At 36.9% G+C, this 12,655-nt stretch overlaps 1 protein-coding gene across 1 annotated transcript in view; it reads right to left on the reverse strand.

Annotated features, from left to right (window-relative positions):
- The window catches only part of LOC106143250 (mucin-2), a 72,047-nt gene that overhangs the window by 8,578 nt on the left and 50,814 nt on the right, over positions 1 to 12,655 (reverse strand). Inside the window, exons 2-4 of the mRNA XM_060945945.1 lie at positions 1,128 to 1,218; positions 801 to 978; positions 74 to 276 (exon numbers count right to left, since the gene is read on the reverse strand). Coding sequence (XP_060801928.1) covers positions 74 to 276; positions 801 to 978; positions 1,128 to 1,218 — 472 coding nt within the window. The remainder of the gene's footprint in view (positions 1 to 73; positions 277 to 800; positions 979 to 1,127; positions 1,219 to 12,655) is intronic.

The following is a 12,655-nucleotide window of genomic DNA, read 5'->3' on the forward strand; positions in this document are numbered from 1 at the left end:
CTAAGATGTAAGAGTTAATTAATTTATGATTCTAACACTTACTTCGAAATTCGTAACAAATTCTAACACTTACTTCGAAGCGATGACTCTGAGTTGTTCCTCGGGGCTGGGCAGCCTATGGTCGATGGGCTCATCGTCTCCGGACCCTACCTCGGAGAGTTCGTCTGGTGTTAATGTAACACAACTAGCTATCCTCATTGACGCGTCTGGTAGAGCCGTGACGTCACCCACCGCCTCCTTTGAGGTCCATTTCCTTAGATGCTCGACTACTGACGGCTGAAATTATATATGTACATACGGTTCTTGATAAAATCCATTTATAACATAAAACTTTAACATTTGTCGTAAATCAAATCCATTTAAAGATTAATTACAAAATAATGAAGTCGAATGAACATATGAATGTATGCAGAGATCGTGGCAAGTGGAAAGAAGTAGTCTCTGCCTACCCCTCCGAGAAAAAGGCGTGATTTTATGTTTTGTTTTTAATGAAGTCGAAAACAGAAATTGCAAATGAAAGAAAAATCGGAATAGTGGAAATAGTCGAATTCATTATGCTACGAGATTTAGTGCTAAGTCAAAGGCTAAGATAGTAATACAAGTGAAAGTTCGATAGAAATTAGTGTAAGATAATACGAGTAAGTGCCCTATGACTCATGCTTTATTATACCTAGATTTGTAATGTATTTATGTTCGTAGCAAACGAAAGCTTACGTTCTGAACACTCTCCAAAGATCTCCTTAGCGGTATTCTAGGGGTTGTCGTTTAAGTTTTTTTTTATCAACAAAAGTGTGACTTACAATGTGAGTTTCTATATCCACATCGACTTTTTGGTAGATGCGCCTTCTCTTGGAACTGAGTACAGGAGTGCATAACAGGAACGGTGAGTATTGGGAGTCTTTTCGCAGCTGGTCGAGGATGGAAGCCGACAGGCGGTCAGTCGTGGCCTTTTCATACATATTGCGCAAACTTGCAGGCCTGAAATTAAAATTTTCGATGTTGTTCAATAAAAAATAAAACTACATATATGTAACACGTCTCTTTGTTCATTATCTTAAAAATGGAGTTCGAACTATTATCACTTGAACTAAACATTCCTTTTAAAGCTAATTTCATTAGGCACTTACCTGGTGTCGGGTGTGAAGAGACCCTTTTTGAGAGGATTGCTCGCCGTGTAGTGGACTTTGCGCACAGCAAAGTCGGACAGGCTGCCTTCCGCTGTAAAAGAAATAAACAAAAGTTAAACAAGAGTCCCACTTCACAAATAAATGTGCGAACTGGACATATGTACATGTAAGTGTGAATGGGTAAATGTTAGACTTTGATTTACACCGACTTTACTATTGTTATACACATGTAGAATAGAGTTTAAGCAAATATAATGTTATCTTTTCTTCCATAGAATATAATTATTTACGTTTATTTTATAATGAAGTAAGAGTGACATAGATAGACTCCAAATTTATAAAGATTTTCATATCTATCTTACACAAAACAGAATCTTCTGTTAAGTGGTTCAAATAGGGCTCGCAACATCATAAATGTCGTTGGCATTTAAATTCCGGCGGTTCCTAGTTAATCGGCAATTAGTTGGCACTTTGCACGGCCGGGCCCATCGTGAAGAGAACAAATACGCAACAATAATTCCGCTGTCCGCCCCCCAGGTTATCTGGATTTATAGAGGCAGAACACGATTGCTTATTGCAACCTTCTTCATTATACAACTATTAGTATCCGTCAGAGGATATCTTAGGGGCATAATGTCATTGATTGTTGCATTACGAACTGCATTAACTATTATTGCCACGATTCATGTTCATTTCTCTCCTTCATGATGAGAACAATATGATGGTGTAGTTTTCGGCACGAGAGATATTTGAAAATATTCAGTCAGAAGAATAATGATAACAATAAAGAAAATCTCAATGATTTATCACAGTGTATAGAATCGTGGCTAGAGAGCCGATCGTGACGTATCGTGACTGAACCTATTTCGGTTTCTAATTATCGGATAAGGAAAATAATGGCAGCTATTTACGAGCATTAAGATGGATTGTTCGAGAACAAAGCTGTGTCTATTCTTTGATATAAATTATTCAAGTCAATGCGGCGTGTGCAATCAGATGTCTATAGACATTCGGAGGAAATAAAAAATAAAGTTGAGATCGGAATTCCTGGGAAAGAGATTGGACAAAATTTGATTGGAGCAAATTGAACAAGAATATTACTAATTTTACTATACGATAATAAGTATCTACCACCTTATGTTTTATGGAATGTCATAATTTGTTCAGATCATAGTATCATATCATTCGCGAGGAAAGAACGGTAAAATGGAGATAAAGTTGAAACATTTACATGTGCGGTCAGCTCCGGCAATGCGATGCACATTGCACATTCCACAGCAGACGCAAAACGCCTAGAGGTCACAAATTCCCAGTTGTGGTCGATCAATGCATATTGGTGACTCGCATAAAATGCTGAGTTATTGTAATGACCAGACACACTTTATGCATACGTAATGCCTCGGTATTATTTTGTGTAAAAATAAAACATAGATGTATAAAGCATAAATATCTCTAAAATATCTCTAGCTTGAAATATTTCTTGAGTGCACGTCAAGGCAAAGTGTAAATATAGATTTAGATATCAGTATGGATGTTGCAAATTCAATTCCGTGGTGAATAGAGGCGAGTGGCCTCAGGAAACTAGTTCCATATAAAACAGATATGAGATTGAATAGTATTGGATCGCAATAAGAAGTGCACAAGTGGGGCCCATTGTGCGCCGGCCTTGGCTCCCAATGGACGGCGCTCGCGCAGGGAGCACGGTGGGTGGCAGGGCGGGTATCGATCCTGGAACCGGCACTATTTACAATCTAATTCAGATATTTTCAAAATTCGAATAAAGTTGAACGTTGAACACACACTTAAATTTTTAATTTTAGAAAAAATATTTTTTTTTCATTATAACCACGGTACATTGAATTCGTTATACAATAATTTAAAGGTAAGATGCAAATGACCTCGCTAAATAAGACCTGTTGTCATGCAATAAATGTAAAAACATTAAACAAATTCTTCTGCCAGCTTAAACGGCGGATACTAAATAAAAGACAATAAAATAAGTTAGCAAGCCAACCACACACGACGAGAAAAGGTTTGTTGTAAATTATTATTGCTCATGATGACGGAATTAATTTTGATGTTAAAGTATAACATATATATCCTATATGTTCTTGTGTATATAAGTTACACAAGAACATATAGGATTAACTTTTTAAGTTCCTTAAGTAACTCTACAAACAATAAAATGTAGTTTAACTAGTCGTTCGCTGCGAACTTAGACCATGCGAAACAATTAATTTTTTAACGAAATTGTGAATATCTCAAACCGACTTAACCGACTTTGATGCCCTACGAACTTTAACTTGACTTGACTGATCCTACATACATTTTAAATTTCAGACCAACGGTTCCACAGTTATCGCGTTACAAACATATACAAAAATTATATTTTCGCCTCAAGTTGATTGGTGGACCTCATTCGCATGGCTCGCTTGATCCTCAAAGAAAAGAACCAACAAACCGTTGGTCGGCTTACTCTTAGCTCGGCTATCTTCACACACGGGAACATGCTATTCATGGTTCGTATGCTCGAGGCAAGGCCTTGTGAGAAGGGTCACGACTTTGAGAAGGTCTTACAAGGGCGCGTATTATCACTCCACCGAACTGCATTTAAAACTAGTATGTAAGCACAATGCGTACAGATTTAATGAAATATGCGTACGTAATCGTTTACCTATTTTCGATTATAAAATATTATCTGAAAGTTGATTCTTGCTTGGGAATGGCTTTGGGAATGACTACCACTAAGTATCACGACCAATGAAAAGGTGAACATCCTACTAATATTACCAACAAGATTATTATATTCTCTTTGATGCGAAATTTATTGTAAGGATCTGTGGATGTGTGTGTTTAACAATTTCACATGCGAAAACTGCTGAACAGATTTTGATGAAATTTTGTACACGGGTAGAATAGAACCAGGGCCTGTGTAACCTAACATAAAGAGTAATTTTATCCCGAAATTCCGACGGGAGTGACAGCAGTTGTAAATAGTTCATAGGAAGCAGAAAATTGACGTTAGTTTGAGAATGAAATCGAAATGTTTGTGCGTTTCATTCTGAAAGAGGACTCAATGAATTCAAAAAATGATTCGCAAGCAATCAGCCGTTGTAAATTAATCGACTAAGAACGTGGGTTGAATATATTTGAGAGCGATACTAAACAAGTATTACTGCGAGAAAAAGATAAACAGACACCTATTTAATTTTGTTGTCCCTTGTATTTTATAAAATAAGAGAAAGAAAATTTATGGTGAAAAGAATTCGTATCATCCAGATAATTTGAGCTGCAGTCAAGCTCAAATTTCTTGAATGGCTTAAGAAATATAACTACCTACTTAGTGATAAGAATATTATTACAATTTTGATGATGTTCACATTGCGTACCAACTATTTTAAAATGTTATTGCTTTTAGATTGGTGACTTGCAAGCGTATTAGTGAAACAAGAAGCTAACCATCCGAATATTTTTTTATGGATTGGATATCCAAGAAACAAAATAAGAAAACAGTGGAAGTCGTGCAGCTTTAAAAATTAAAACCCGTGTGTGGCGCGTCGGATTAAACCACTATAATCTGGCAAGGCTTCTCAAGAAGCCTTTAAATTTTAATGGGGCAGGGGCTCGCCATTTTTTTCAATTACTTCGAAACATACCAAGGCTTATTCAATAAATAAGTCTAAATAATGCACTCAGAAATGTTTGGAAATACTTAAAATATTAGAATCGGCGTGATTTTATGCGTGTTATTTCTTTTCGGGAGGGTTAGACAGAGGCTACATCATTCCATGATCGCTGCATACTTTTTTCGCTTCATTCACATTAAAATTTCATACGTAATTTTATCTTACACTAAAAATCATCCTTGAAGGTATTTCTACAAGTTGAATAACATTAAATTCCGCATATGTAGTAACTCAGAAGACAGGTCTAAATCGGTAGACGCCTATTACACGTCCAAGTAAGTACCATAACTTGTGAGTCATTCCCGTGATGTATTTCGGGATCGTCTGGGAATCACTACAAATGCAGACAAGTATGCGCTACTCATTGGTTTTATTGTTTTCGCAATTACATGCAAGTCAATAGCATTGGTGTAACACGGGTGTGAAGTGTAATTTTGGTACGATGTTATTCATTTGATTTGCGACCAGAGAGATTATTTTTATGTCGCAAATAAACAGTAAAGCGGACCTATTGTCGAGGCAACTGGAAGAGATGAGAGAGAGCAAATAAACAGTTCTCCCACTACTCAATTCTTCATCAGTTACTGTGAACACGGGATTCACATTCATGAATTGCTGATATATGACCTCTTTAGGGCGGACTCTTGGCAAATAAGAATAATACATTCTAATATCATAAATGTGTGAGTGTGTTTGATATCCGTCTTTCACGTCAAACCCACTGAACCGATTTCCATGAAATTTTGCATATTGTGGAGTACCCTCCGTACAAGTACTTTATTACCCGGGCGAATTAGCGTACGAAAGGAAGTAAATTTATAAACCATAGATTAAAATGCATACAAAATAAAATGTTTGTTCGGTCGGAGACTGTAGGAGTCTGGCTGGCATCCTTAGTAGATTAATGAACGTGTTTTCCGAGGGTACTAAAGAAAATGGGATGGTCTCTTACGAGACCCGCGTGATATGAGCCTTTGGGTAAAGCGGCCTCTGTACATAATGAAGATACTCTCTTGCCTTAATTGACCAGAACTGGCGTGTCACTTACATATCCCTTGATGTTAATTTATGCCACTACGAGGGATCGTATATCGGTATGTATATACGTTTATCTGTCTTACGCTTTACTTTATACGTTATCTCTTATAGGGTAGACAGAGCTAAATAATCTATCGACTGGAAGGTCATGTCTAGCTGAATGGCTTGATAATGAAATTGAGATTTTCAAGACTGTTGGCACTGTCTACCCTGCAAGTGATTTAGACGAGATTATATGTATGAGATTAAGAGACAGGTTGCTGAATAGGCCAAAAGAAAAGCAGCGTGCACACATTGTATATTTTTTCCTTACAGATTGAAACCGAAGCGTGTTTGTTTTATATATTGTTGTAAATTAAAAATTACCTGTATTGACTTTCACGGTATAAAAGAGAAAATTCGCGGTATTGTTCATGCGAGATGGCTTAAATTAGATTAAACACCTATAAAACTGGCAAAATGTTGATTTATTTGCGAAGTTTTCTTATACGGTACTTATTTTGATCCGAAAATAAAGCTCTTACATTTTCGCAACAACGAAACGTGTTTTGAGGGACTTTTTTGTTTAGTAAGCGGAATTGACTTTGGTATACAAATTATGTTAATAATGTATTACAAAGTTCATGAACCTAAAAGTTTGTCGCATATTGTTACTCTTTATTATGAAGGAAGGGTCGGCGGGTTTCGATCGAATATGGTCACATGTGAGAGGTATCACAGCCTCAAATTACGCCTTGGCTCACAATGGCAACCTTTTAGTTTAGTATCAGAACTCCCATTTCTCCTAAAAGGGTTCGTTCGTATAGAAAATGGGGAATGGTAATTGTCGATAAGAGTATGATTTGATCAAAATATGTTTCAGAGCTTTTAGTCATTATACCTAAATTGTTATATTACTAGAAATGTTCCACTAAATTAAACATTTATCTCATAGAAATATATCACGATTGCAATGTACATGATGAAATTAATAATCAAAATACCATTACTCAGGCAGGTTATTGTTTGCGCAGATTATCCCAAACAATATAGAAATTGTGGGGACACAGTTTATTAATTCCCTACACCGTTAGTTTAATTTGCGTCTGTTTTCGTTAAAACAAATTACACGGAGCCTATAAAAGCGACACATTTACCGTTGAGACGATTTAGTAGAGGGTACTATCGACACTGTATAAGACATTAATCGGGCCCAACTGTTTTCTTTCGACCGTGGTACCGGTCCCCACTTGGTTCAAATCTACGGCACTAAAACGTAATGGGATGTTCGAATGAAATTTATAAAGCCAGAGACTTTGCAGTCATCGTGGATGGAGCCGCAATATTTTCGGATAAAAGGACTCCCTTTCAGTTTATTGGTGATTCAGGTGTTTTAAAAAGGTGCAACATATGGCGCGCCTCCGGAGTCGCGATGGGTTTTCGTTTCTTTACATTTATTTTACGCTGATCTGTAATGCAATAAAAATTTAATAAGAATAATAGAGTACTTACATACAACTCTTATTACTTGGAAGAATAAAAGAACGAACTTGACTATAAGAAATTTGAAGATAGTTCATGTTTCTATAAAAAGAAATATTATTATGAGAAAGAGCGTTTATAAGCCAAGGCACGTAGCCCCCGCAAGTCAGGCTACCCCAGTGCATACTTGGTGGAATGCCGGATGGAGCACGTCTCAACAACATTTTTCGTCCAACGAATGAGACTACTGAAGGTACGAAATTTTTGACTTTGCAATTTTATACGCCCTGAAAATAGTTATTTTAGTGGTAACACTAAAGACATGATATACTACTCTGTCAAGAAAGTAGCAGGAAAAGATCAATAATACACAAACTGTTTGTTATTCATCCAAATTTATTTTATCACCTTCAAAATATGCTCCTTTAGAAACGATACACTTACGCCAACGAATAATCCAATCATCAAAACATTTTTTAAACGCTGTTTCCGGAATTGAGGTCAGTTCTCGCCGCGAATTCTCTTTTATGTCTTCTACCGATTGAAAACGGGTGCCACGAAGTGGTAATTTGAGTTTAGGAAAAAGAAAAAAGTCGGCTGGAGCCATATCTGGTGAATATGGTGGTTGCTCGATGGTATTTGTTGAGTGTTTGGTTAAAAATTCGTTCACAATGATGGCCTTGTGCGAAGGTGCATTATCATGGTGCAAAATCCAAGAATTTTCTTTCCACAAATCTGGCCTTTTTCGTCGGATTTGCTCTCTTAAACGCCGCATAACACTCAAATAATATTCCTTATTTACCGTTTGACCTTCCGGCAAGAATTCCGAGTGCACAACACCGCGATAGTCAAAGAAAACAGTCAACATGACTTTGACTTTTGAACGACTTTGGCGTGGTTTTTTCGGTTTCGGTTCAGTTGGAAGGCGCCACTCCGAAGCTTGTTGACTAGTTTGCATGTCAAACTCGTAAACCCACGTCTCGTCACCAGTAACAATGCGTTTCATGAATGTTGGGTCGGAATTGACTCGTTCTAGCATGTCCTCAGCGACTCTCATGCGATTGAGTTTTTGAAAAAAATTCAGGTCTTTTGGGACTAGCCGAGCGGCAACATGTTTCATACCCAAATTATTAGTTAAAATGGTACGGATCGACTCGTGAGATACAGAAAGTTCGGTGGCTATCTCTCTCAAAGTTGAATGAGGATTTTCAGTCACTATTTCCTTCACTTTTGCGATGTTAACTTCAGTTGCAGACGTTGATCGCCTACCAGAGCGAGGCAAATCTTCCATCACATCTCGACCGCTTTTGAACGCTTTGTACCACTCATAAGCACGAGTTTTTGATAAAGTCGATTCACCGTAAGCCTTCTGTAACATTTTCAGTGACTCCGAACACGATATTCCATTGGCAATGCAAAATTTAAGACAAACTCTTTGTTCGATGTTTTTATCCATTATGAAATTAGCAATACACACTAGATATGATATAACTAAAAATAGCACTGTATTTAATGTAAACAACAGATGCAACTCAAACTCCGCGCCAAAATGGAAAACAGTTGTGCCAATCTAACAACAACAAAAAAAACAAAAATTTGAATTTGGAACCTAAATAAATAATCCATACTCGATACTTTTCTGACTGAATGTATATTCATACTATGATTTACGATATCACGGCCAAACCGTTGTTGGGCGGATTTTATCAAATTTTGAAGACCCGAGTTCAGACAGGACAGGACTATATATTTTACGGACGAAGTCGCAGTTAGTTGCGAATTCTCCACATAAAGCACGAGTTAGTTTCACTTCAAAACATAAGTATGAAAAGGTAATAAATAAGTTTATAGCAAAAAGTAAACGGGTTACTTTTACCAGATAAATTCCTCATCCAACCCAATGTGGGTTGGATGAGGTTATGCCTTTTGTATGAAACGATGCGGCCACGTTTGTCGGAAGCCGAGAGATTAGTCGGAAACAGAATGAAATGGCCCTCGAAGAGATCGTGGTCGGCCCTCAGCTGACAGTAAGTAATAGGTGAATTTATTTAAAACGGACTGAGGAAATAAGAGATAAAAGCAAAAAGTTATACCTAGGCATTTAGAAAGTAAAACGAAGGAAATTAAACAGGTGTACCTATTGCTTTTCAATGTCAATTGAATAGAGAAAATCTACCACTACATTGACTTTGAAGTGTTAGGGCCCAGTTATAATTACGCGCCTTCGGTGTAATTCAGTGTCGGGAAGTTTCTTCTAAGCGGTAGCTAGGTAAAGTATGCAGTCGTAAAGCAATCTGAGCCTGAGGCGGTGAATATTTGATAAATGTTTTAATTATTGGTCACGAAGTGTGAGAGCTATAAATATAGGTGCGTGCAATGCTGGCTCAAAGGATTTATTGTGCAGTAGTACCGGTGCCGGCCTTCACTGGGCGCATTACTCCGCCGATCGCGATTTATTCCTACCAATTAAATACTACACATTTTCATGGCTCTGAAATAACTGAGAAGAAACGTTTAAGAAAATGTATGCGGTTTCCTGCAATTAGACTCAATTTATTGAACAAAAATGTATGCACGAATTCTAATCATGCATTAAGAGTAATACCATCCAAACGAAAGTATTTGTATATGTAAAGTTGTTTGATATGTTTTAGGCGTGCCTTTATCAAATTCTAATTCTTTTTTCGCGGAGTAATAGAAACACATCTTCTCTATTGCCATGATCTCTGCATACTTCTTTTTCTTCTTATGTTGATAGGGTGCTCTTGAACTGATCTTACAAAAAAATATTCTAGATTTGATCGAATTGCTAAGGTTTAAAATCGCAGTAGGTTAATCAACTAAGAAATTATTCGTTGGTTCGAAAGTAAATTGATGATAAAAAAGAAATGCTCTTAAACGCTAGTCAGATTTCACTTTGTTTCCAGGCATCAATGAAACGGTCGATTAAGACTGAAAGGAGCGATGCGAACTCGTTCTTTTACGAGAGTAAAAGTATTTATTGTGTGCCAATCAGTCTGGATGGTAATAGATTACATTTACAAACATCATCTGAATCACTTACGTGTAAGATAGAGACCAAAATTCTCGAAAACACTTAAAGGCCACGTTTAGATGGATTGAGATTCATAAAGTTTATGTCAAGATTGCTAACCCTTTATTTAATACATATATTTTTAATTTGAAAATCTTGAACTGACAAACTTTAAGCTATATAAATACTAGGATTAAAATCACTGCAACTTCGCTTATATTTCGAGTGCCGTATTTCGTTCACAGAAAGAGCTCTGAAATTTTCAATCACAGCGCAATCACTGTAAAACGGTAGTAATTTTTTCCGGGTATCCACGGGGAGTGAGTTTCGAGTGCGCTACGAGAATAAATCACGGGCCAGCTGACGCTTTCCTCCCGAATTTCGAATGAAATTGCGAGTAAATCGCCTAAATTGAAGTAAGTAGTTCTATTTTAGAAGCTTTATGAGAATCCAGCTTTCTACTACCATCGTACATTATGTTTTTCCGTTGCAAGATGGATATAATACACATTTCCAATTAATCAACAAGGTCAACAATTTATTAAAAGTATGCGCGATGAAAAGTAATAGAGGAAATTACGCGCATTATATCATGAAGGATAGGCCATTTAGGGATCATTGTAGGAAGCCAAGGAAACCGGCCGCGGTCCACCTTCGCATAGGACACAAGCAGGGAAAAAACTAATAGCCCCAACTAACAGGATATGCCCGTTTAAAAATACCTGCTACGACCAATATGGCTACTAAAAATACCGCTAAGGTTGTTGTACGTCAATGATCGAAGTAGGTACGACGTTTTCAGGATAAAAGACCATAAAAGATTTACGATTTCATCGTGCGAATTCATTGCGATGTGCAACCCGCATACCATTTAAATAAAGTTGACACGGCCATAAATTCTGCAAAACAAAAGACATCCTTAGTCAATTTATTCACCAAGTTCGTGGTTTTTATTCAAGCGGAGCGCGACAAATCGTCTCATCAATGCGACCTCTTCCTAGCCCCGGCAGTCACAGTTATTATGATACACATTTTTCAGGATTACGGCCATCAAATCAGGAAATGAAGTCATGTTTTCTATTTAAAATAAATCATGACGCATCAAAGAAGGGTCTTTAATTAAAAGAAAGTTTGATGACCATATATAATTACAGAGTTGGCATATGATATTGCATTTTCCCCAAACAAACAAGGCGTATAAAATGGAAAAGCGAGTCGAGCCAAAACCTATCGTGTATTATTGATGGAATTTATGCAATACAGGAAGATGTCAGTGACCGCATGTAATGCGATTCGTTGTGGTATCCACAAGAACGGATAAAATTGATTTATATGCCTGTGCCACATAGGTTTAGTATAGCACAGTGCAAGTCACAGCGGTCTTGAATGACATTGCGCAGTTTACAGGGTTCTCTGGTTCCCGGTTTTCATGGCCCAAAGATTTTTACGAACATTGCGTGTGTTCAGTGCCCGTGAAATGACTTATGCACTACCACAATTTGTTACTTACGAACCATGGACTCCTTTGAAACTTCTTTGCCAAAACAATTCAGTCCAAATCTTACAGACTCGCGCTATCGGAATTTCATACTGATATAAATTATGATATTTAAATGTATAACGCAATGAATTATAATTTTGCCCTGTTACGACCGACCCGCTTTAATTACTACCGACGAACATTAGCCAAACACAAATTAGGAAGAAATGCGTAAACAGGTATTACAAGGGATCGTCGAGTTTTGCGTAAATGAGCACATTTTTCTTTGTTGTTTATTTATTTTTATACAGAACATCTAAACGATACCTATTAGTCCACAAGTGAAGATACAATTGAGAGTGGTAATGAATAAGAAACAGAAGCGAATCGGTAGTCGGTACCTTTATAGGATTGTTATTGGCGTTTTGCTGGAGCTAGTGCCGATAATATCTGCGCCTCGTTAACGTTCAAGTTATAAATTTTAAGTGGGCCTGCACTAAGCCACAATGGTAGGTATGTGTGGTTATAACTCTTATGTTCTCTTCTTAGCTCACAATAAGCGAAATTAATCGCAAACTGCAATTTAATGATTAGACAAATAAAAGTAAAAAAATGGACGTACTATGCAAAATATATGAAAAGCTAATAACTTCAACCAGCCAACAGTTTATTCCTCCGGTAAAAGAGGCATGATGAAATACGATTTTTTAAAACGATTATTTTAATAGAACTCAACAAATAAACTGATGTTAAAGCAAATTATTATAAGTTAACGATGACCTTACATAGAATTTTCCTCTGAGTCCTATTATAAAACATAGTTATGATA

Source organism: Amyelois transitella, chromosome 9 (assembly GCF_032362555.1).
Source record: "Amyelois transitella isolate CPQ chromosome 9, ilAmyTran1.1, whole genome shotgun sequence".
Classification (NCBI taxonomy): domain Eukaryota; kingdom Metazoa; phylum Arthropoda; class Insecta; order Lepidoptera; family Pyralidae; genus Amyelois; species Amyelois transitella.